General features: G+C 53.2%; 1 protein-coding gene across 2 annotated transcripts; it reads right to left on the reverse strand.

Moving 5' to 3' along the window:
• Positions 1-1,513: 1,513 nt before the first annotated feature.
• Positions 1,514-22,154, reverse strand: TNS4 (tensin 4). 2 transcript variants are annotated; one of them, XM_021704230.2, is made up of 13 exons: positions 22,074-22,154; positions 19,029-19,560; positions 12,610-13,033; positions 11,111-11,523; positions 8,956-9,042; positions 8,500-8,625; positions 7,135-7,227; positions 6,952-7,029; positions 5,898-5,966; positions 4,935-5,103; positions 3,920-3,988; positions 3,638-3,664; positions 2,873-3,111 (listed from the first exon to the last, which is right to left on the reverse strand). In XM_021704230.2, the coding sequence occupies exons 2-13, from the start codon at positions 19,453-19,455 to the stop codon at positions 2,970-2,972; spliced, it is 2,124 nt and encodes a 707-aa protein (XP_021559905.1). In that variant the 5' UTR covers positions 19,456-19,560; positions 22,074-22,154; the 3' UTR covers positions 2,873-2,969. The 2 variants fall into 2 exon arrangements, with proteins under 2 accessions (XP_021559907.1, XP_021559905.1); XM_021704232.1 differs by lacking the exon at positions 4,935-5,103 and having other exon boundaries at positions 1,514-3,111.
• Positions 22,155-23,190: the final 1,036 nt, after the last annotated feature.

Below are 23,190 nucleotides of genomic sequence, written 5' to 3' on the forward strand. Positions count from 1 at the left end.
CCTCCCAGTCCTGTCCTGGTTCCAAGCCCTCCGCCTGTTGGATAGCTTGAGAGTTCAGGACAGGAGGTGGAGGATGAAAGAGCAGAGGTGAGCAGACAGAAGAGTGGAGGGGAGGTGGCAGCGTGAGGGTGCTTCAGCCTTCTGGGGAGGTCACTCTGTAGCCAGAAAAGAGGCAGGGTTTAGAGAGGGTGGCAGTCTGAGGCTTAAAAAATGATTGGCAGTGCAGGTGGCTGCCCCTCTCCCTTCCTATCGATCCGAACTGGGCTTTCCTGTGGGTCCAGCCACCTGGGGAAATTACAGGGGACAAGAGTGAGAGAGAGGAAGGTTTTTCTGTAAAGAGGGAGATGATGGGTTTGAGGCAGGACGGTCAAGAAGAAATGGGTTGGCGAAGGACAGGAGAACCCGGGGAAGGAGGCTGAGGGAGGGGTGAGTGGGTGGTATATGTGTGTGTAGACAGCAGGATGGGGAGGGTAGAAAGTTGGGAGGGGTGACACTGGAAGATACTGGGGAGGGAGGCTTCAGACCAAGGGCTACAAGTCCTGGGACCTCCTGAACAGAAAACTCTTGGGGTATGAAGACCCCTCCCTTCCCGGCTCCTGGCTTGGTGGCTATCTTTCCTCCCCTCTGCTCACCACCCCTCCTATCCTTGCTGGGCTGGCTGCTCTGCCCATCGGCAAAAGTCTAAGTCAAGTTCTTTGTTAAATGTTCCTGGAGGAAAGATGAGCTGTGGTAAATGCACCAGAGATACTACCTTCCATGGACTCCGTCCAGGGCCAGGCTGAGGGGGGCTGGGGTGGGAGGTTGGAATTGAAGTTTGGTAGTGGGAGGGGAGGCAGGGCTTCTCAACAGTGATTCAAGGCCTTTGGGAGGGTCTCTTCGCAGGCCCTCCAGGGCAGCTCCTGCCACTGGGTCACAGAACTCGGCCTGAACAGAAGAAGCAGCTCCCCTTCCTAAGGCCCCTTAGGAAAATAGATTTCCTGAGGCCCCTCCTATACCACTTGGCAAGGCTTGGACTGCCAGCTGGCAGAAGCTAGTCTTAGAACCCCCAGGCCCAGGGTGGGATGAAGCCATTGTCTATTTCTCTAGGGCTGAGCTGGTAGCTCAGGGCTCATCTAGGTTCAGAGACTCTTCTCCATTCCACCCATGTTTCTGTTGCCTCTCCTTGCCCCTGAGGGAGCCCGAGTGAGACCTTGGGATCTGTCAGGGGGGCCACACAGACTCACCTTCAGCCCTGGGACAAGGGCAAGACCTCAATTCTCTGTCCTCCTGGCAGAATGGCAGGCAAGGAGTCACGAGGAAGAAACCCGCATGTGTGGGCCATGTGGGGGACACAGAATGGCCGAAGAGATGGCTTATGAAGGGAAGCCAATGCAGACTGTGCTGCTGTGGCCAGGGGTGTAGGAGGGAGTGTTCTCTATGACATAGCCATCACCTGCCAACTCAGGGCCCCTCTCTGTTCCTGTCTCCACCTCTGAGCGGGCAGCCCTGAATGCCTTAGAACCAACTGTTATGCCAAGACAGACACTTTATTTTCCATGAGAACTACACAGGCACCCATGGGTAAAAGGGGGGGCTCTCTGCCAGCCTCCTGAATATGACCTTCAGAACTTGTCTAGTGTTCTCTACTCTCCAGGGATGGGGCAGTACCTGAGCACAGGCTGGGCGGGCTGCTCTCAGCCAGTCCCGCCAGCCCAGGGCAGCCTCAGTCCGGTTTGGTTTCCTGGGTTGAAATCACAATCCGTCAGGCCCAGCTTTGGCCAAAGATAATGATAACGATGGGGTGGCAGGGCCCACAGCTGGGAGAGGGCAGGCATTTGCTCCTTGTAGAACAAAAGTGGGCTTCTTCCCTGAGCCTCCTCTTCCACCCTGACAGTGTGGTTTTCTTAGGACCCAGGCCCGTTAGACAAAGGATTCCAGCTTCTTGGGAGTCTTGACGGAGGTGGGGGTGGGGGAAAGACTGCCCAGCTTCTCCAAACCTCCTGAGTTGGCGGCCTCTCTGCATTCATGACTCTCTGCTGCCCCTGTGTGGCTGTAAGACCATAGATGCCCTACTGCTAGGCCTGTCGGGGTGTCTATGTGTGTGTTTTGGGAAGCAGGGGGCACTCAGCAGGACGGGAGCTGAGGCAGAACCAGAGAAAGCTGGCCCTGGCATCTGCTCTGGAGAGCAGAGGGTCTCCCTGCCCCCACCTCCCTCCCGTGGGTTACATAAGTAACATTAGGGCAGTTGTGACACCAGCTGGAGGACACTTGCTTACCAAAAAATTGAGAGAAAAGATGGGGCTGATACTCATTTGCAGTGGTGGGAACTAGACATCAAGGATGTGAGGGCAGCTGGGTGGTCTCTGACCATGAGGACAAGATCCCCCTTGCTAAGCCGCCCTGACAACTGTGGCCACATTGGCCTAAAGAATCCAGGGCAGGCAGATCCTGCTTTGTCCTGGGAACAGCTGCCTGCCCAAGAAGCCATTACGGAAGTGGGGAAAGGAACAGATATGGAGGGAAATAGAGTCCGTCCATCCCTCCTTTGGTCGATCCTTGCATATCACCTCTCCCAGGTCAGCGTTGGGCTAGGGGCCCATGGGTCCCAACCCAGCACCTTCTGTTTGCCACGACAGAGGGTCGCAGGTCTCTAACTCAGGCTTCTGCATTGGCAGTGTCCAAGTTGATGGAGTCAGGGGTCCTCAGATGTGGGCGTGCTTCAGAATCACAGGGAGCTTGTTAAGATGCCATCAAAGTCTGAGAAGCACAGCTGGTCCTGTCTATTGGTCTCTTTTTATGGTTGAGGAAACTGAGACCCAGCTGGGTCTGGATGAAGGTCACTGCTGACGGTCATTAGGTTTCCAGGGTTTCAACTTGGTACCGTTCTCCCCAGTCCAATAGATTGGCTCATTAGTGTGGCCACAAGCCCCTGCTCAGGGGTTCCAGCCCCCTTCGGATGTCCAGGAAGGTGCACGGGAAGCTCCCTCCCTCTACATCCTTTCTGTGTCCTGCAGCAGGGCACCCACCAGGCCGATGACCTGGGAGGCTGGCTGGACTGTGTCATACTCCGCAAACAGGTGGCACACATTCTCCTGTGACTCTGTCTGGCTCTTGGCCACAAACCCGAAGATCCTGGTGGGAGAACATAGCCTGGGTGAGATGGTGGGGCCCAGAGAGGCTGGGAGGGGTGATCTCAGCTAGTACGGTGCTCTGCCCTGCCCCTTCCCCAGCTCTCTGAGGGTAGGATGGGCCTCCTCTGTCAGACTGGGAGACCCCCAAGTTCAAGATCTAGGTAACCCTCCTTTTGAATGGCGGCTCCATGAGGACAGGACCTGCATATTCCTCATCAGAGTGGAAGCTTCCTGAGGGCAAGGATGTGTCTTGACCATCAAACTGGGGCATCCCCATCGATTAAGGCTGCCTGAGGTTAGAGCCTGTGCCTCCTACATAAGACCGAGGGCTCCCAGGCTCATGTCTCCCCCTTCAGACTGGAGGCTCTCTGAGGACCTGGGCCTGTGCCACCCCCATCAAAACCATGGGTTCTCTTAAGGTCAGGACAGGGCCTCCTTCCTTTCCCGAGTTCTTCCTCTTGTTGGGTCCCAGGTTCTGGCCCAGGGAGACCTTTTACGGTGACTGACAGGACACACGGAAGCCTTACCAGGAGGGCTTGCAGTACTTTTGCCACCTGTGGGAAAGGAAGAGGGACAGGAATGAGTATTGAGGCTTCTCTGCATTCCACAGGACTCTGGCTGAGCAGCTGGGGACAATGGCCAGCTGTGACCACACCCCACCAGGTCCCACCCTCCCCTCATCCTGTTGCTCCCAGACCCTCGAGGTTCACAGGCTTTGTCTGTGACCCCAGTCCCAGAGTCAGCAAGAAACCTCAGTGGGCAGCTAGGCCCTGGATGGCTTTGTGAGTTTGGCCCAGACTTGAACTTACTTCCGTTGCTCGGGGTCCATGCCACAGAAGCGGAGGGTGGTGAGGGGGTAATGGCGCCGGAAAAACACCCTGGAAGAGAAGGACTGCTGGTGAGAGCCTGTCCCAGCGCCATGTCCTACCTCCATCATCTCTAGCTCTCCCGAAGTTCAGATGCCCTGCTCTCCAAGAAGCCTCCCAATTAGACCCCTTACAGCCTGCTGTGACCTTTCCCACTGCTGGGCCTTGGGGCACATGTTTGCACTTCTCTCTTTTCTTTTCTTTCCTTTTTTTTTTTTTTTTTAGATTTTATTTATTCATTTGAAAGAGAGAGAGAGAGAAAGAGCGCTCGAGCGGAGGGGCAGAGGGAGAGGGAGAAGCAGACTCCCCGCAGAGCAGAGAGCCTGATGCGGGGCTCGATCCCAGGACCCCGGGATCATGACCTGAGCCGAAGGCAGACACGTCACCGACTGAGCCACCCAGGCGCCCCAGACTTCTCTCTTTTCATGGAATGAATCTGCCTTGTGTCCTATATATTCAGGTTTTCTACCCTCTCTCCTCCGCCCCCTGCCCACTGTGTCATTTAACTGCTTGAGGAAAGGAATGATGTCTTGCTCATCTCTTGTTCCTCCAGCCCAGGGCCAGGATCCTGCCAGACTGTGAAGCCCTGAGCCCGGGGAAGGAGTGATTTCAGCCACTGTGTTCAAGTGGGCAGCCAAAGTCTGGCCTTCTGCAGTTGTTCCATCAGTGGATGAACCAGACTGAACCAGTGTCCTGGAAGGGGGACTTTGGGACGAGGTTCATCAGTGGATGAACCAGATTGAACCAGTGCCACTGAAAGGGGGACTTTGGGATGGGGTCATTGGCGTGAGGACCAGAGAAGGCAGAGAACTTGCCTGGAGTCACTCAGCAAGTCACTGACCACATTGGGTCCAGAATCCTGAATCCTACCTTCATCACTGATCCACGGCCATCTCAGCCATCCCCTCCAGATCCCCCTGCCCCGCCCAGCAGCCCCAAGGCAAGGGAAGCCCCTTACTTCCTCTGGACATCGGTCAGGGTGATGCCTTGCTCAGTGACTTTGAAGTGGACCACGGTGGGTGTGGGGAGGACGTCCCTCTCAAAGGTGGTTGAGATGGCCTTCCGCACGGCCAGGGCTCCACTCAGGGTCTCTACACTCACAGAGGTCAGATACAGGGCATGGCAGCCTGAGGGATGTAAATGCTGTGCTTAGGCCTTGCCAGGATCCACCATGCAGCGGCAGGTAGGGTCCCCCAGGCCCTGGTCCTCCTTCTGCCCAGAGCTGGTGTCGGGGCTCTTCCTTCTTCAGGAATCTAGTGGGGCTCCTCTGAGCCACCAGGCAGGCAGGCAGGACTGTGTAGGTGACTGCAATTCAAGGCCAACCCCAGAGGATGTTGGGAGCATCTGTGGCTTTGCATTGCTCTGGCCTTTGGCCCTCTAGGGTGGAGTAAAGCTGTTGCCCTATGTGTAGGGATGTCCAGGCAAACCTTCCTTCTGTCCAGAAGCATGGTTGGCACTGTCTCTACCTCCACCCACCCCGGGGCCCTGGTTCATTGTCAAGAGAAGGTGGAGAAGACAAGAATGGGGGGAGGGCACTCGGACAAGTGCTGATCTGTGCCTGGCCTTTGGACCTGACACTCCACAGAGGATCCCAGACCCAGAGATCACTTCTAGGGCAGGTCCCTCAGAACCAGAGAGGCCCCAGCATGTCCACATGTGCCCATGAGTGTGCAGGATGGGGTGTAAGCCACACCAACCTCCCTCTCTCCTGCCACCCCCACGGGCTCCCCCCACCCAGGCTTGCAGCCCCTCACCTCCAGGTTTATAGGGATGGGGAGGACCGCAGGGCACCTTGTTAAGGACGAAGAAACAAAGCTGTAGTGGGAACATGTGTGGACCTGCATGTACCAGTGTGTGCGTGGGGTTGGGAGGGGCCCTATGGGGGCTCAGGCAAGCCTGGAGCCTCCCCCATGCCACTTACCTGCAGATTTCTTCAGGTGGGAGGCCCGGCTGTCTGTAGTGGGGTCTGAGGAGTCTCCAGCTCCCAATTCTGAGCCAAAGCAAAGTAACAGTCCCCAGAGGGGGTGGGGGTGGAGTGAACGGACTCTTCTCATAGGAACATTAATCCCCTTGAACATCTCCCACCTCCGCCCCCACCTTCAGGAAGCAAGCCGTTGAGAAACCTGGTGTGATTACCATAATTAGACAAACGGGGCCACTTGGGGCTCCCCAGATGCCTGACTTGCAAGCCTTTTGGTCCCTCTTTTGCCTCCTCACTCCTCCAGCCCCTGGACTGCTGCAGTCACCTGGTCCTCAGAAGCCTCTCACCTCCTCCCTTCTTTCACACCCCATCCCAAACCCAGGCCTTTCTTTGCAGAATGTAGGGAGGCTTTCCCCATCACCACACCGGGGGCTCCCCCTGCCCTGACTCCACTCCCAGAACCCCTCTTCTGCTCCTCCTGCACACCCGGGGATCATCTACTCCAGCTGCTGATGCGGCTGGGCTGTGGGCTCTGGATGGGACTTCCTGCTCTCAGTTTGAGGTCTGATCTGTGTGCCTTTGGGCGAGCTACTTAGCTCCTCAAGCCCTCCTTTTCTCATCTGTTAAATGGGGATAACACCTATTTGACACAGTTGTGGTGAGGGATGTGTGAATGAGGGAGTGCCCAGTAAAGGTTGGACCCGGAAGAAAAAAACAACCCTCTCCAAACCGGCCGACTTATGTTCCTTTCATCCTCTCAAAGAAGGCTCCTATTTATCAAACACGTACTCTGTGATAAGAGCCTTGCCTGGACCGGCTCATTTAACCCCCAACCAATCCTTAAGTATGATGGTGGCTGTCCCCATTTCATAGAGGAAGAAACAGAGGCTCAGAGGGGTCGACATTCTCAAATTCTCAAGCCAGGAAGTGAAGATGCTGATGGATGCTAGGTGAAGCACTTTTAACTGTGACACTAATCCATAAATAAGGTGGGATGTGACCACTAGGAGCCTTTTTAGTTCCCCGGGGTTGCCTCTTTGGCGCCCAGACCCACCTTTCTGTGGGATGGTGAGTTTGCAGGGCAGGGCCAGGGCCATGATGGAATGCTGGCACACAAAGGCAGAGAGGCTCCCTGCAAGGAAACAGGCAGCCCTGCGTGAGAAGGCTTTCCCCAGACCAGTCTCCCAGCCCAGAAGGGTGGGGCCCACCCAGGGGCCTGCAGGCTGGAGAGGCTCACCAAAGTAGGGCTCCTCGTCTGCTCCTTTGAGATGCACCCCTTTGGCGGAAGACTCGATGAGGAAGTGGCGGATGAGGTCACTGTTGTCCTCACCTGGACAAAGATAGAAGAAAGAGTGCATGTGGATGGGGGTTCCAGAGCCCAGTGTTAGCTGAACACTGACCAACTCGTTCCCTGACCCGCCTCCTCCCGGTCCATCCAGAGGTTAACTGGTTTGTTTCCCTGCCTAGGGGTGGGTGGGACTGCTAGGGGGAACCCTATCTTCAAGGCCTCCCACAAAGGAGGTGCCAACATGTTTGCTCAAAGGTTTCTGCGTCCAGTAATTCTCCTCTCAGGAGAACTTTCTCTTGGTCTCAAGAGCTACTGGGGATGGTCCCAGTGACTACTGAGATCAAATCTTAATCCTTCAGCCTGATTTCTCTTCTTCTTCTACCCACTCCTTCCCAGGTACTGTGATTCTTCACCAGATGGTCCCTGCTGGAGCTAGGCTGGCCCTGGAGAGTGAACAGTGCCCCTCTGCCTCTTCTCCACCCGCCCATGGTTTCCTCCTCTCTGTGCTCGTTGGCAAGGCGTTCTTGATAACCAATACTGCCCCAGAGGTCACTTTCTTATTTAACCAGAGCAGCATGGTTTAGAGAGCATGAAGTTGGGGTTTTCATCTTTGCTCTCGGGGGGTGGTGTCATTAACTAACTCTTGGAACCTATTTACCTGATCCTTTTGTTACATGAGAGCTATACTCCTGGGGTTTGGGGAGGGGCTGTAACTTAGGTACTTTGTACTATAATGATCTGTTTTTATCTATCTCCCTAGCGAGGTATCCCAGTGCAGGGTGCATGCCCCAGAGATGTGTGTTGTGTGTGTGAGACCACGGGAAAGCATGTGCTAAGCTATCACACGTGTGATAAACTAGCACATATGTGATAAGCTATCACGCACATGTAATAAGCCAGTGCATTCACTCAATAAGCTATCACACGTGATAAACTGTCACATACACATGATAAGCTAGGGCACACACGTTATTACTACATTAGGTTCCTTCACAATAAAGCTGGTCTGGACAGCGAAGGTTGGGGGTGGGCAGAGGAGAGCATCCTGGAGAGGGGCTGGGAGCTTCCTCCTCTTCGCCCCATGAGAGCAGAGCAGGGAATCTGGGGACTCCCAGAGGCAGAGGAAGCTCAGGCTTGCCATGGAAGGAGCTCCTTACAGAGTGTCTGGTGCAGGAAGGCAGCTGGGAGAGGGCTGACCCTCCTCCCAGGAGTACTTACGGGCCTGCTGCAAGGTAGCAGTGGAGAGCTGGGACTAGAACCTACCACAGCCTGTTGCCTCTGTGAGGCCTTGAATGAAGAGACAGGTACGCATACCTGATCGGTTCGGGGCAGGTGCAGGGGCCTCCTGCACCTTCAAGGCAAGGCCAAAGGAGCCTCGGTAGGAAGAACTGTCCCTCACGACGAAAGCCCCTGGCTCCTCTTTCCTCAGCAGCTCGATTGCTGGAACAATCCTTGGGTCAGAGACAGTTACCTCCCCCCCCCACCTGGACACCCCTGTCCCCCAGCCCCATAGAATCTTCATAGAGCAGACATTACAGAATCACCTTGTGTTCCCAGGAAGTCCTTCCTATTGTCTAATCTCCACCCTTCCTGCTGCAGTCCCTATTTCCTCAGGACATGAGGTTTGCACGATATCCCCCTTCCCTGGACCTACCATTTGCCATTCCCTCCCCTACCATGACCCAGGGCCCCATCTGCCTGATGCAAGATGCAAGACCCAGACTTGACTCCTGGGTCACTCATCCCTTGAAACACAGCGCTTCCTTTTACCTTGTTCCCGGGTGATGTTTGGCTTAAACCAGTATTTAGATGTGTCCATTACAAACTTCATGGTGGGCTGCATGTCCCTGGTGGGACCTGGAAGACAGAGAGGGGGGACTCTTTAGGCTGGACCGAGGGGAGCTGAGAGACCCTTCCCCCACCTCTGCGCAGTGGTCCCATTCAACCCACCCTACCCTACCCCAACCGCACTGTATCTCCAACTGCCTACAAGAGGCAAAATCCAACAGAAGAATTCAGGGCTTGGCGCATCTAGGACCTAGGAGTCTCCCCTCGTATCCTTGGTAATAAATCACAAACAGATAAAATCTCAGTTTAATGAGAAACAGTTTCTCAAATCTTGTGTTGTCTGGTGTGGCCTGAAAGAAGGGATAAATAAGGGATTCTGAGATGCATCATGTGTTTGGTTTTACCCTCTCTTCCCCCTTAAGAATCCTACAAGTGTCTTGGGGGGCATATTCAGTTTGGAAAAGAAAATGAAAGAAAAGTTTGAGGAAAGGAAGGCAGCAGATCTGGGCAGATGAGCCTGTGCAGAAGTCAGGAGACAGGATTCCTGACTCTGATTTGGGACAACTGTCTTGCTCCTGAAGCCCAGAGGGGACTAAGTGTACTAAACCGTCTCTGAGGGTTTTTGACATTCCAATAGCCTAGGCAATTAGCAAGGATTTTGTTTGGAGAAAGTTTGCAGACTTTGATAAGACCCCAGGGTATAATGAGTGATATCCTGGGGCACCACCAAACCAGGATGGGAATATCGCTGGACTAAGTAAATGTGCTCATTGAGATGACAAAATGGCCACTTCCCCGGGTCCCTAAGGCAGAGAACAGTGGTTTTCCATTTTGGTATCTTGAAAAGGTGTGTGCTGTGGCCAGCTGAGAGTAACTCATCATAAAAAAAGGTACTAAAATGTGCAAATGATTTATTCCGGGAAAACGACCAGAGCAGATTCAAAGGCACACCTATCATGCCATTTTTCTCTTGCTTACATTGACCTGGCTTCCTGAATGGCAGTGTGGGCCAGAGTGAACATCATAACCCCCAGGAGTCCCCCTGATACTTGTGGCTGAGTGGGGGGTGGGGAGCAGGGACAGTGTCCCTGGGGCTCTGCAGGGGCTCTTCTCTGGAGAGGTGCACCCTATGGGTGCTAAGCCTGAGCCTCTGTGTTTACTGCTTTGGGTTCTGGCTGGTTTTGTTCTTTTTGGACGCCTGTAGTCACAGACTACGGGAAGGAGGGTGTTTGCTGCTTTGTGGTTTTTAGCTGTCTGAATTGGAATGCATTGTCTCCGTCGGCTCTCTATGTGTTCGTCATCCACGAACGTCAGAGGTAGGACTGACTCTCCTTCTTCTCCCTCTCTTGCATTAGTCATCAAGCCTGCTGTTTTCATATCCCGAGGGTCTCCTGGCTCTGTCCTCTCTCCTCCGCCCTGCCCCGCCCTGGTGCAGGCCCCCATTACAGCTTGTCTGGACCACTTCATGATGAAAATCAAAACTGCTCTCCCTGCCTGGGCCGGGCCCTGCAGGTCATCTGCCATGCAGCTGCCAGAGTTATCTATTGAACATGTACCTCTGACCCCATCACTTTCCTGTTTGAGACTCCCTGCTAGCCCCCGATGCCGCGGCCTAATGGGTAAAATCCACTCTTTAGCTTGGTGTTCAAGACCTTTCCCAATCTTGCCCCAGATTACTCAACTACTTCATCCCACACCCAACACTCCAGTCATTTCTTAAACATGCATGTGCTTCTACACCTTCATGACCATGGACTTGCTGTTCCCTCTGCTGGGAATGCCCCACCTCCCCTGCTCTGGCTCCAGACATTTGATTCAGTTTTCCAGATCCAGCTCAGATGTCACTTCCTCCAAGGAGCTTTCCCAGTTTTTTAGACTAAAAGGATCACGCCTTCCTTTGTGGCCCCATAAGACTTAGGACATCTCTTGCCTTCTGTGGTTTTTCTATTCTGTAGTGATCCTTGGTTTTTGTCTCTTTCTAAACTGTGTCCATCTCTCTGTCCCTACTCTTTGGCAAAGTGCTCGGCACACAGTAGGTGTTCAGCGCATTGACCTGCTATTGCAAAAACCCACTGATGCTTTGTCTATCCCCCCAAGCTGAACCTCACAACGGCTGAAGGACTGGTTTACAACATACCCTCTGAGGATGTGGTGAGAGGGGTCTGGCTGTGGCTCCTGGTGGCTGGACAAGACTTGCTGGAAGAAGGGGCCCCAGGTCGGACAAAGTCCTGGTGTCCTGGGATCTGCTGGGATGGGGGAGACCCTGGTTCTGGGCAGCCATTGATCAGCACGATGGGTATGTCCACCATGGAGTTGGTGATGGATGGTGGGCAGCTGTTGGAGTGCTCCTTGGCCAGTGGTGGGGAGTGAGTTGCTCTGGGCTGGCCCATGTTTGGGGTGGGGTTGCTGGGGACCTGGAAGTCACTGGCTCTTGTACCCGGAGACACTTGGCCAAGGCTGTGGAGGCTGGAGGAAGAGCTTGCTGGACTCTCCAAGGATCTAGAAGATGACTGATGGCTGGAGACGCTGGAGTGGAGGAGGGACTGGCTGCTGCAGGGAGGGCACCAGACAGGCAGGGAGTTAGGCTGTTAGTGGACATGCAGGAATCAGAGCCAGGCTCCAGAATCTACTGATCTTGGTGCCCGTAGCTCTGGTTAAATAGAGTATTGCATACTCCATCCCCCACAGCCCAAAGCAAAGTGCATGCCCACCTGATCCCCAAGTGATGCTGAAGGATACAGAAATGTCTCTGCACTGCAGTCTTTGGTCATTTAAAGTAGCTAATAAGCTGATCCCCTGCAGATCATGTGGGCTTAGGCCGGACTGGATCCCCTCTGCCTTCCCAGCCGGGCAGGTCTGACTGAGCTATCACACAAGTACCCAACATTCCCAAGAGCCCTGCACGCAGGCTGGACCACGTCCACGGTGGATGCAGAGGGAACTCCCCAGCTGGAGGAAGAGGAGGAGGCCAGCTCTGCATCCAGCCAGACTTCTCTCTGAGTTCAGAGGCCCATGCCAACGGCCATGGCCGTGGAATCCCGGCCTCCTTGCCAAGGACTGCCTTGGCACATCGGCTCTGGAGTCGGTGTGGGGGACAGAGGTCCTGAGGTTTGGTCCTCCTGGACAGGATGGGTGTGTGTGTGCAGCTTTATTGTGAGGTCAGCAAACTGGGCTGGGGGGCAGGGGGACAGGCAGGTTCGCCTCCTTCCTGCTAGATTTTGCTAGCAACAAAGAGGAAGGAGGCTTTTCTTTCCTAAATGGTTTATCCCAGGCCTCCAAATTTTATTTACATCTCTGTGTTTTAAAAAAAATCCCTTCCTTCAGATGGGTTGTATGAGTGCTGGAAAGGATACAGGTCAGCCTCATGAATGTAAACAGTTCTTTTCTCAAGAGGAAGGCATCAATCGAAATTTTTGTTATATTCTCAAAATTTTGAGTTATATTCTAAGTGCCTGAGGAAAGCTTGAGGTCCAAATGGCTGTGATGGCATAAAAGAGAATATTCACTCTTTTGTTTTTGGTGTACAACCTGATTTTGCTCCGATAGAACAGGGTGCCTGTCTATGATTTTTAGGGTGTGTGTGTGTGTGTGTGTGTTGCAGAGACAATATCAGAAGCTACAGTGGGAGTGACCTACCTTCCGAACACGTAGCTGACATCGGATGCTGGGCTGGCTGACAACACAGAGACCCTGCTGCCCTGCTGTGGGGCCAGGCCCCCCAGCCCCTTCTCCAAGCCTGGAGAAGCTGCCAGTGGGGAGCCCAAGCCATGGGGGCCCGAGGCCTTGTTCCCCATGCCGGGGATAGAGATGCTGGGAGAGGGTGGGGGATGAGAAGAGGGAGCCCCAGAGTGGGGAGGGGGGCGCTGGTGCCCCCTGCCCTGGCTCCCAGAGAAAATGAGGCTCTCGTTGCTGCTTCGAGTCTCTCGGGGGATGTCTCTGGAAAGGAGGAGGCCACCACTGCGTGGGGAACCAAAGGGCGGGGTGACAGATGGGCTGGAGCAGCACTGGGGGCCATCATGACACCTTGATCTGGTGGAGGTCACCTCGATGTACTTTATGTCTGGGGAGAGAGCAGAACATTGGTGAAACTGGGAACCTGGGCTTACAGAACAGGAATGCTGGAAGAGTCCTCAAGACCATCTGGTTTCCCCTCCTTTAGACAGATGAGGAAACCAAGGCTCAGAGAGAAGTTTGCTGGATTCGGATTAGCACCCAGCTCCCCCTTCTAGGCACAGCTCCAAAGTCACCCTCCTTGTGATTTCTTCCTTTGGTGGGGAGATGCCTTGGAATGAACACAGGCCTTGGAGTCCGAGAGACCTGGGTTTCAGATCTGGCTCTGCCACTTACTATCAGAGCACTTGGCCAAACGACTTCACCAACTCGAGCTTCAGGTTCCATACCTGTGAAATGGGGTGACTATATATCCAGTCTCTTGGTGCTAGAGTAAGGATGAAATGAGATGAACGTAGGCGGCATAACACTTCTCCTGGCACACGGTAAATACCTTAAAACTAGGAAATCCTCTCCTGCATGAATGTCCCCCTCCCCAGGTTGAAATGACTGCTTAAGGAGGGTGCCAGTCACATTTCTGATGCTTCCTTTGTCCAGGGCAGGTGAAGGCTGTTTCTACATCTGTGCCTACAATGAAGGCAGGGGTTCTCATGCTTGTTTGCACACTAGAATCACCCGATGAGGTTTTAAAAGTCCAAATGCCCAGGCTACACCCTGTGCCAAATAGATCAGAATCTCCGGTGTGGACCCAGACCTCAGGTTGTTTTAGTTTTCCAGCTGATTCCAATGGGCACCAAGCCACAGCACTGTGGCCCCTGGCCCAGCAGTGCCATGCCATCTGGGGGTGGGAGCTGGTCAGATGCGCAGAATCTCAGTTTCCATCCCAGGCCTGCTGAAGCAGAGTCTACATTTTAGCAAGACTCCCTGGAATCTGAGTGCACTGTAGAGTTTGAGAACTCTGCTTTAGAGCAGGAGCTCCCAGAGGCCAGGATTTGCTACATTATCAAGCTGTGGACCTCCCAGGACATGCTTTTAGCTGGTACGCCATTGTTGGTTATTAAACACGGCCGAGGGTGGTGACTCACTCCAGTGCTCTCTCTATTCCTCAGTGGGGGCACCCAGGACTCTTGTCTTGAGAACTTGCTCCTCCCTGGAGTGGGTACCTTGTGGTTTTCCCCACGGTGAGTATGGACACCCCTCCTCCTGACCTGGGGGAGGGGAACTGTCCTTGGTGCTGTTCCAGCAAAGGTGGTAGAAGGTGGGGGCTACCTAGCTGCTCCCTCCTGGAGGCCTGTTGAATCCTGCCTCTGGCTTCCCAGGATGGAAACTGGGGCAAAGTCAGAGGGAAACTGCACCTTCAGCTCCTGTCTACCAGCCTCCTGCCACCTTGGGCTTTGGCACATGTACCAACTCCTGCCCACTCTGTGGAATCCCTGCCTGCCCCAGCCCGCTCCTGGGTAGGACCTCAGAGCCTGCTCGCGGTCACTGCCTCTGTCTGAACCTGCTTGGGCTGGGGTTGGGGTGGAGGATTACACCAGATGAAGGGGCGCTGGCAGGCTGACCTGAGCATGCTGTTCCAAGGGGTGTAGGAACAGGCCTGGCTTTGCCGTCAGATAAACCTGGGTGTGAGTCCTGGTTTTGCCACTTTCCTGCCAAGAGGCATCGGCTAACTTTCCTAACCACTGCGAGCCTCAGTTTCCTTATCTGCAAAGTGGGGATCTAAAACCAACCTCCTGAGGTTGTGGTAAGGATAAAAGACACTGATGAATGGTGCCTGGAGCCTAGCCCATGGTGAGCTTTGGAGAACTTCTCCTGCCTGCCTGCTTTTTGAGGCCAGTGTTGGCCAGATGGCTGACACTGTCCAACTAAGGGGGGAGTCCCACTGCCGAGGGCAAGAGAAGACTATTTGGCACAACGTGTTGTGCGTTCTGAAAGAGTAGCGGTCTTGGAATGGGGTGCATTCTTCTGGAAGGTTGGCAAGCACCACTTCTATTTTTATAGGACTTTATAGTGTTCATACCCATAATCCTCTCAGCCCTTATGCCCAATGCCAGCAGGCACTGATTTTATGGAGAGGAAACTGAGGCTCAGAGAGATGTGGCAATGGAGCTGGCATTTACTGCAGAGTTTTTAATAAAGGCTGGTATTTACTGTGTGCCCGCGCCGTTGCAAACATGTTACCTGTATTAACTCACGTAACCCTCACAACAACTCTACTGAAGTAGAAAACATTATGAATCCCAAATAAGAGATGAGAAATCAAGGCTCAGAAAGGTTAAGTGGGTTATCCAATGTCACACAGCCAGGGAGTGGAGGAATCCAACGCCTGATCTTGTGCTCTGTTTGGAGGGCGTCTTCCAGGACGGGGGACTCCTCAGGACACTTTCCCAAGGCCTTGCCCTGTGAAAAGGTGCTTGGTTGCTTTGGGAGAGGGTCTCTCCACCTGGTGAAGCTCTGGGTTTCCTAATCACTGGGTCATCCAAACACCGACCAAAGAAAGGCCTTGCTTGGGGGACTGAGCAAGCAGAGCAGGGTGGGAAGGAAGGAAGGAGTCCTGGAGCTGTGAGTCACCTCTCGCTGCTGCCCTGAGGTGCATGCGGCTAGGGGAGGTGGAGGCCCCCCACACCCTCACCTGGGTGCAGCCACTGTTTACAGGCTCGTGGGGCAAGTCTGAGCAGTGCTGGGTGGATACAGGCGCCAGCACCAGGCTGGGCTGGTGGAAGGGGGCACGTGGGCGGGGGGGGTGGGCAGAGAGACAGTTATTAAGCACCCTTCTCTTGGGATTGGCAAACAGCCTTGCCTGGCAGAAATTGCTGGAAAATGAAATGTGGGTGCCTGTTCCAAAGATGGGGAGGGGAGGAGTGGCAGAGATGGATATGGTGTTTGCTTGGAATAACCATGCTCCCTGTGGGATGGGAGCCCCCCAGGGTAAGCAAGAGGCAGGGGCAGGGAAGCTGGGGGAGGTTTGTGAGCGCTGCAGGAGGAGAGCCCCCAGAAGAGGAGCCTGCAGGCTGCCTCCATACAGATTTGTTCTTCGAAGCTCTGGAGGGCAGGAAACTAGCTCCAAAGAAGAGAGAGAAAGGCAAGAACACAGACTTTGGAGGCCAGAAGCCCAGGCTTTGAGGCCTGACCTACAACCCACTGGCTGTGTGACCCTGGGTCATTACTTCTTCTCCCTGAGCCTCACTTTCTCATCTGTAAAATGAGGCTACCACTGTTTCCTTCACAGGGTAGATGCTGAGATCATGCACTACAAAATCTATCTATATTTATTTAGGGGAGGGAGAAACATAGGATCACCGATGCTTAATTTTTAATTTTGCCAAGTGAGGACAAAGAGAAAACAGTGAACATCTGCTACCACCACAATTATAGAACATCTTCCCTTTGACACCCCAAGAGAAGGAAGGATGAGAGGCGAAGGGAGGGCATCCCACACATTTGGATACATTTGGCCCAGTGAAAACTCACCACGGTGCCCAGAACTAGTTAGGTTTCCACAGGCTGGCAAGCGCTTTGTTGCCGGTAGTGGTGGTCTGAGGGGAGGGTTTTGGCAGGTTGAGATGCACGGGACAGGTGCCACCCATCACAGTGACACACTGTTAGCGATCACAACGATCGCAGGGAAGAACTTTCTAACAGGGAGCTGACTATGCCGGCTGTCTCAGGAGGTAGTGAATTCCCAGGCATCACTGACATTCAGGCAGAGGTTAGAGAAGAGGATTTTCTTATTCCATCAGAAGATGCTAGGGCAGAACTAGGGGGCTTCATCAGAACTCTCTGACCACTGTTGGCTGCCCGCTCATCCCCCGAACCCCTCTGCTACCCAGGGTCAGGTGGACACATCCCCATGATGGCAGGTTGTGTCCAGGGCATCTGAGAACACAGACTACTGACCACTGGCCCCTTGGAGGAAGGGGATGTTGTCAACATCCCTACCCCACACATGTGGACACTCCACAGAGGCTGGTCTTGCCCCAGCGGGCCTTGAGTGTGTGGAACCCCTGCCTTGGGGCATGAACATTAAAGCCCTGGGCTTGCTCCTGCCAATGGTAATTAGACCCAAGCCACCTTCCCTGCAGAGACATGCCTGTGACCAGCCTCAAGAAGCAGGAAGATCTTGGCGGATAGAGGTGGTTCTTTTAACAGCCCTGGAAGGCAATGCTCAATGGGAGGGGCAGAAGGCAGGCTGGAGACTGGGAACTGGGGCGCCGAAGGACCTGGGTGCTGGGCTCACCTCCACCCCAGACCCTGAGCCTATCCTGGGGCAGGTCCTAAATGCAACCCTAGTGTTTAATTAAACCAGCTGCCATTTATAATGACTAACAGCATGTCAGGATTTCTGATAAACACCCAAGTGTTATTTCTTTTAAACCCTGCAACCCCCTTTGAGGTAAGAACTCCTCTCTATATTACAGATGAAGAATATGAGACAAAGGAGTGAAGTCACTAGCTTGTGGAAGGTTTGCCCACCTCCAGTGATTAGGCTAGACTGGCTCCTTACTGAAGTCCCACTTGGATGTAGTGGTATATTGAAGTTGGCTTGTACCAGCTCGTAAGAGCTGATTGTTAAATTTTTAGGATTTTGTCCAGCTGATTTCTAAACTCAGACATTATTAAAAATTAAATTACATAAACCTACAATGAAATAACTTACAATAAAAACAAAAGTAATAAATATAATTCATCATATCCCAATTATTTAATTAGATTTTGCTATTATCTAGATTCTTTTTAAGTTTTATTTATTTAGGGGCGCCTGGCTGGCTCAGTTGGTTGAGCATCCAAGTCCTGGTTTCCTCTCAGGTCATGATCTCAGGGTCGTGAGATTGAGCCACTGCTCAGCATGGAGTCGCTTGAGATTCTCTCCCTCTGTCCCTCCCCCTGCTTGTACGCTCGCATGTGCACACCCTCTCTCAAATAAATAAATAAAATTTTAAAAAAGTTTTATTTATTATTATTTTTAAGATTTTATTTATTTATTTGACAGAGAGAGACACAGTGAGAGAGGGAACACAAGCAGGGGGAGTGGGAGAGGGAGAAGCAGGCTCCCCTTCAAGCAGGGAGCCCGACGCGGCACTCGATCCCAGGACCCTGGGATCACGACCTGAGCCGAAGGCAGACGCTTAACGACTGAGCCACCCAGGCGCCCCGAGTTTCATTTATTTAAATAATCTCTGCACCCAGCATGGGGCTCGAACTCATGGTCCTGAGGTCATGAGTCGCATTCTCTTCCGACTGAGCCAGCCAGGTGCCCCACTATTATCTATACTCTTGAGGTTATTTATATCTATTGTATTGGTATGGTAGAAATACTATATATACCGTAATGGCCATCTACAGGTTATCTCTTTCCAGTACTACATTCAGTGACATCATTTTGGTAGCTTGAGATTGGCCATGCTGGGAGAATCTATACCGTGAAATTGGCAGATGTTTGCAAACAGGGCTCTCTGCCACCCCATCATGGAGCTTACCAGCACATCGCTGCTTACACACAGCAGGGTCCCGCCCCAAATAGACTGAATTCTGTGCCTTTCCAACCCCGCTACTTCCAGCTTGGGCCTCCCCAGAGAGATACTCCCCTAAACAGGGACAGGGGCCCAGATAGCAATCCTATAAAAGTTTCAGGGGACCCAGGTTAGGACCTAAAGAGATATACTATAGAACAGTGAGGTTCAGGGGCTCCACATTTCTCGGGTTCTTAGTTACATGCATGGCATTGTATGAAATTCTTACATATATATATATATATAATATATATATATATAAGCTTATTTAAAGTCTCTGAAAAATCACATAAAACAGGTATCCATCACTTTTCCAAACTCAGGAACAAAATAGAATTGGATAGTGAGGGAAACTTGTATATATCTCTTTGATATAGGAAAGAAAACAGAGAGATTAAGTAACTTGTTTAGGGCTGCACAGCACCTCCCAACAGGACATTTTCTCCTGCTCCTCTGATTTGATAGAAAAGTTCTTCTTCCTCATGAGGTCTGGTCCCCAAGCACCCCCCTTGGCACCGTGCCCCAGGTCCTTACCCAAGGCTTCAGGCTCATCTTTCTTTTTCCTTGAGGTGGTGCTCTGGGTGGGCTCAGCCCAGGGGCTACCAGTTCCTGCGGGGAGCAGCTGGAAGGTGGGGTCTAGTTCCAGAATCATCTGGTTGAGGCTCTCCAGTGAGAAGTCAATGTAGGAGTCGAGGTCCTCCAGGGTCCCTGAGGTCTGCTCCCCAGGGGACTGCAGGAGGCAGCTGGCTTTGGCTCTAGCCTGTGGACCCTGCTGGAGCCTGCTGGGGGGCCCCTTGAAGGGTGTGGGGGCCATCAGGGCCTGGGCTCCCCAACCTTCTGTGGTATAGTAGGGACACTGCAGTGGCAGGCCGGGGCTGGGTGCTGGGTGCAGGGCCCTCCTGGGTTCTTCGCAGGGAGACAAGCCGACTGCATGGCCTCCTGCCAGCAGGGGGCTGGACATCACTTGTGACGTGGTGGGGGCAGTGACCGTCCGTTTACCTCTAGCTTCAAACCAGCCTCACTTACACCCCAGAGATGTCACTTGCCAACCAGGAGCTACCAGGACCTGAAAGAGACCAGGGTTGGGAACTGAGCAACTTTGGTAGTTGAAGCCCCTCTCACTCCTCCCCCCAACCCGCCCCCCGCAAGGAAAGGCATATTTATTCATTCATTAAAAGCATGGATACTGGAGCCAGACTGCCTGGGTTTGCATCCTGGCTCTACCACTTTCTAGCTGTACAATGTTGGACAAGTTAATGAACTTCTCTGTGTCTCAGTTTTCCTTAACTATAAAATGTGTGAAGATTTGTAACATGCTTAGAACGGTGCATGGCACATAATAAGCATTATGCAAGTGATTGTCAAATAAAATTGCTTCAATAGAGGTCATTGAATATCTGCTATATCACAGCCTTCTTTATTAAATAAATACCAGCTAATATTTATTGAATAATTACTATGCACATATATTACACATAAAGTCTTTTAAACTCCTCCTAACAACCCTATGAGGTAGATACTATTATTTTCCATTTTATGATGTGTGAATGGAGAGACAGAGAGGCCAGTGACTTGCCCAAGTGTCATACTATGTCATCCAAGTGTCAGAGCAGGACTCGACCTCAGGCTGCCTGATGTCAGCTGCTACTACGTGTGGGCCAGTTAGTGAAACAGACAAGTAAGCAGGTGAGCAATTAAAAACAGTGTTACCAAGGGAGGCAAAACAGAGGAGACTCTGTAGGCACTGGTGCAGAGGTCAGGGAGGACTTCCTAGAGGAAGGGACTTGGATTCCTAACTCCCTATACCACGTGGAGTTCCAATGCAGAGGGATATCTGAGGTCCAGAGAGGGCGTATGATTTGCCTGAGGTTGCACAGTAAGTTAATGAGAAAAGCCAGGCTCCCTTGTTCCCCATGGCTCCTGTAGGCTCTGTTGCCAGACCTCTCCTTGGCTGGGGCCTGGAGGGGTCGGTGTGTCCTAGGCACGGGAAGCGTGTCTTTAAATGGCAGTGGAAGGGACTAGGCCTCCGAGCAATTTCCTGGGGGCAGCTGAGGACACAGAGCTGTGGCTCTTTCCTCACATGCTCCATGTGGCCCGGGTTTCTTGGGGCAGGATCTCAGTGCATCCTGCAGGGTTTTTGGCTGGGCGCCACAGAGGAGGCTGGGGTTACTGACCTTGCAGAGCACACTGGGGGCCTGGGTCATCACTCAGACTAGAACCTAGGATGCCTGCTTACTGATTGGAAACTGCTATTGTGCTACCGTTTCCTCTGTGGGCCTCAGTTGTCCCATCTGTATGATGGGGGTATAATAATAACAGAACTTAAAGTTTACTCATTTCATTTTCTCAGTGGTTCTGTGAGGAGGGTACTCTTACTGTGGGGCTGGAGAGGTTCAGTGATTTGCCTAAGGTCACAGAACCTGCAGAATCCACAGGTGGAATGGGGATTTGAACCCAGCGGCTTTGAACCTGGGTGGTCTTGGCTCCACACTCCCAAACTCTTAACCCTATATCACTACTTCATAGATTTAAGACCCTTTTCACATCTGCCCCTTCTGGGATTCTGGAACCCAGTGGGACAGGCGTGGGATTGAGCAAAAGGCAGGCAGCCCCTCAGGCTCTTGTTCAAACTCTTTTCACTTTGAATACTACCTGAATCACCAGCAGACCCTTCAGGGCAGGGGCTGGGGCTCACTCCTTTATTCCTGGACACCCTCACCAGCCCACTTCTCTAGCTCTTTCTTTCCTGCTCTAAGATGGAGAGGAGGGTCCCTGGGGCTCCACACTCTGGGGGTGTGCTTGTGTATGTGTGTGTACTTGCCTATGTACATGGGAGGGCTCCAGCCACCTCTGCCTATTCATAGGTCCCTCCCATATATTCCCCCTTCAGATTTGGACTCAAATATCTTTCTTTGTTCCTAAGGGCTCCAGAGGCAGGAGGTTCCTGAAATCTTGGCAAATCCCCATTTCCACTTCACTGACTTACTCTCTCCCTCCTATCATGAGCCCAGGTCAGTGAAGGGAGAAGGTGACAGAAGGTGAAGTCTGAGCCTCCTCAAAAGCATTTTGACTCAATAGCCCCCCCCCACCCCCATCCTTGACGAGTGGCTTCTGATTGCTTCATCCTCTCCACCCAGATCCAGGAAAGCAGAACCTGGCCACGGCCCCCACCCCTGGATTCCTGGCAGCCTCAGAAAGGCCCAGCACAGTGGGGGGCTCAGGGCCAGGCTTTGTGCTCTGGGCTGGGAGGCAGGAGGCCTGGGTTCTGTGTCCATTCCCTTCCCAAGTCTCTGTGACCTTGGGCAAGCCTCTTCTCTGCCCCTCGCCCCCCTCTCCCCCGGACCTTGGTTCTCTCATCTGTACGCTGAGGGGTACAGATTTCATTCTCTTAAAGTGCTGACCTCCGGGGTCTGTGGTCCTGAGACCACCTCTCTCATCTACAGCCTCCTCCCATTTCTCTCTGCTTTTACTTCCAGCCCCCAGGACAGGTGGAGAAGAAGCTGAGGACAAAGGGTTAAATGAGTCAGGCTGGCAAAGGTGCTGAATCTCCCTCTCTTCTTAGAGAATAAAGGCACGTACCTGGTGTCCTGGGTAGGCAGATCGCTGTCTTCACTCCTGGCTCCTGGGACCAAGACTGCTCAAAGTCCGGGTGGAGAGTGAGGGGAGGTGCAGTTCACCTCCCAACCTGTAAGAGCAGGCGGCCCTTCCTCCCTCCCTCTTCCCCTCCAGGCCCTACACGTGGCTGATGGCCTGCAGGCCCCACCCCTCCTGATGAGCTCAGGTAGGGCTGGCACTGGCACTGGCCTGGAGGTTGCTGGGGCTGTGTGTGTGTGTGTGTGTGTGTGTGTGTGTGTGTATGTGTCCCAAGCTTCTTGCTTGCCTGCCCCGCTCACCCCTCCTAACTGCCTCCTGTGGGGGGAGAGCGGTCAGTGGAGCCCTGCTTGTTAGAGACAAGCTCTGCCTTAGGGACAGGGTCTTGTTAGGACTAAGGTGTGCTGTGGGCGTTTCGCCCACCATATGCCAGCCAGGAAAGGACCATGGGCTGGCAGAACTAGCAGGAAGTGAAGGCTTTGGCCTAGGAAAGCAGAATGCCGGTGGGCAGGAGACCCTTCCCACACCCCCCTCCTATACTGTCTGGGGTAGGTGGCACTGTGGCAAGCACAGGGTACGGACCCACTGGAACTAAGACTGGGCGTAGATCTTACATTTTCTTTTTTTTCCTTCTTCGCCTGGGAATGGGGCTTCTGACTCAAGGGGAGGAGGCTCTGAGTGTCTGGAGGACTTTCAGAAGGGGCGTGTAGCCTTGCTTCTCTTCATTCATTCACTCATGGGCTATCCTTCTGCATGGTCTCGTCTGTGCCCCAGAGAGGAAGTTCCATGCAGGGGTGATGGCAAAAAGACCAGAAGTCTAAGTGTCCCCTCCCCTGGCCCCAAGTCCCTCCTTGTTCCGGGCCCGGGTCCCAGAGTGTTGTGGGGGGGTATCCAGTCATGGTGGGGGAGGGCACCGGTGGCAGAGCTGAGCCAGGTCTGGGCAGGTTGGTCTGAAGTGAGGGAGCTGGCAAAGTCTCTAGCTCAGGGACTCATAGTGGTCCCAGCAGTGGCTAATCTCAGGGATGGGTGGGTGGGCAGCTCTGTGCTCCCATTATGCTCAATGGGAAGGCTTTTGGCCTTAAAGTTTTTTTTTTTTTTTTTAAAG

The sequence above is a fragment of the Neomonachus schauinslandi genome, chromosome 15 (genome assembly GCF_002201575.2).
Source record: "Neomonachus schauinslandi chromosome 15, ASM220157v2, whole genome shotgun sequence".
Lineage (NCBI taxonomy): Eukaryota > Metazoa > Chordata > Mammalia > Carnivora > Phocidae > Neomonachus > Neomonachus schauinslandi.

Bases quoted from the DNA above. Each gene is read 5' to 3' on its own strand.
- TNS4 (XM_021704230.2), bottom strand. From the start codon at position 19,455: ATGTCCAGCCCCCTGCTGGCAGGAGGCCATGCAGTCGGCTTGTCTCCC. The intron at 9,043-11,110 runs GTATGTTGTAAA...TCTGTCTTCCAG, and splicing joins TCTCACCACATCCTCAGAGG to GTCCCACCAGGGACATGCAG. The intron at 3,989-4,934 runs GTAAGGGGCTTC...CTTCTCTTCCAG, and splicing joins CTGACCGATGTCCAGAGGAA to GGTGTTTTTCCGGCGCCATT.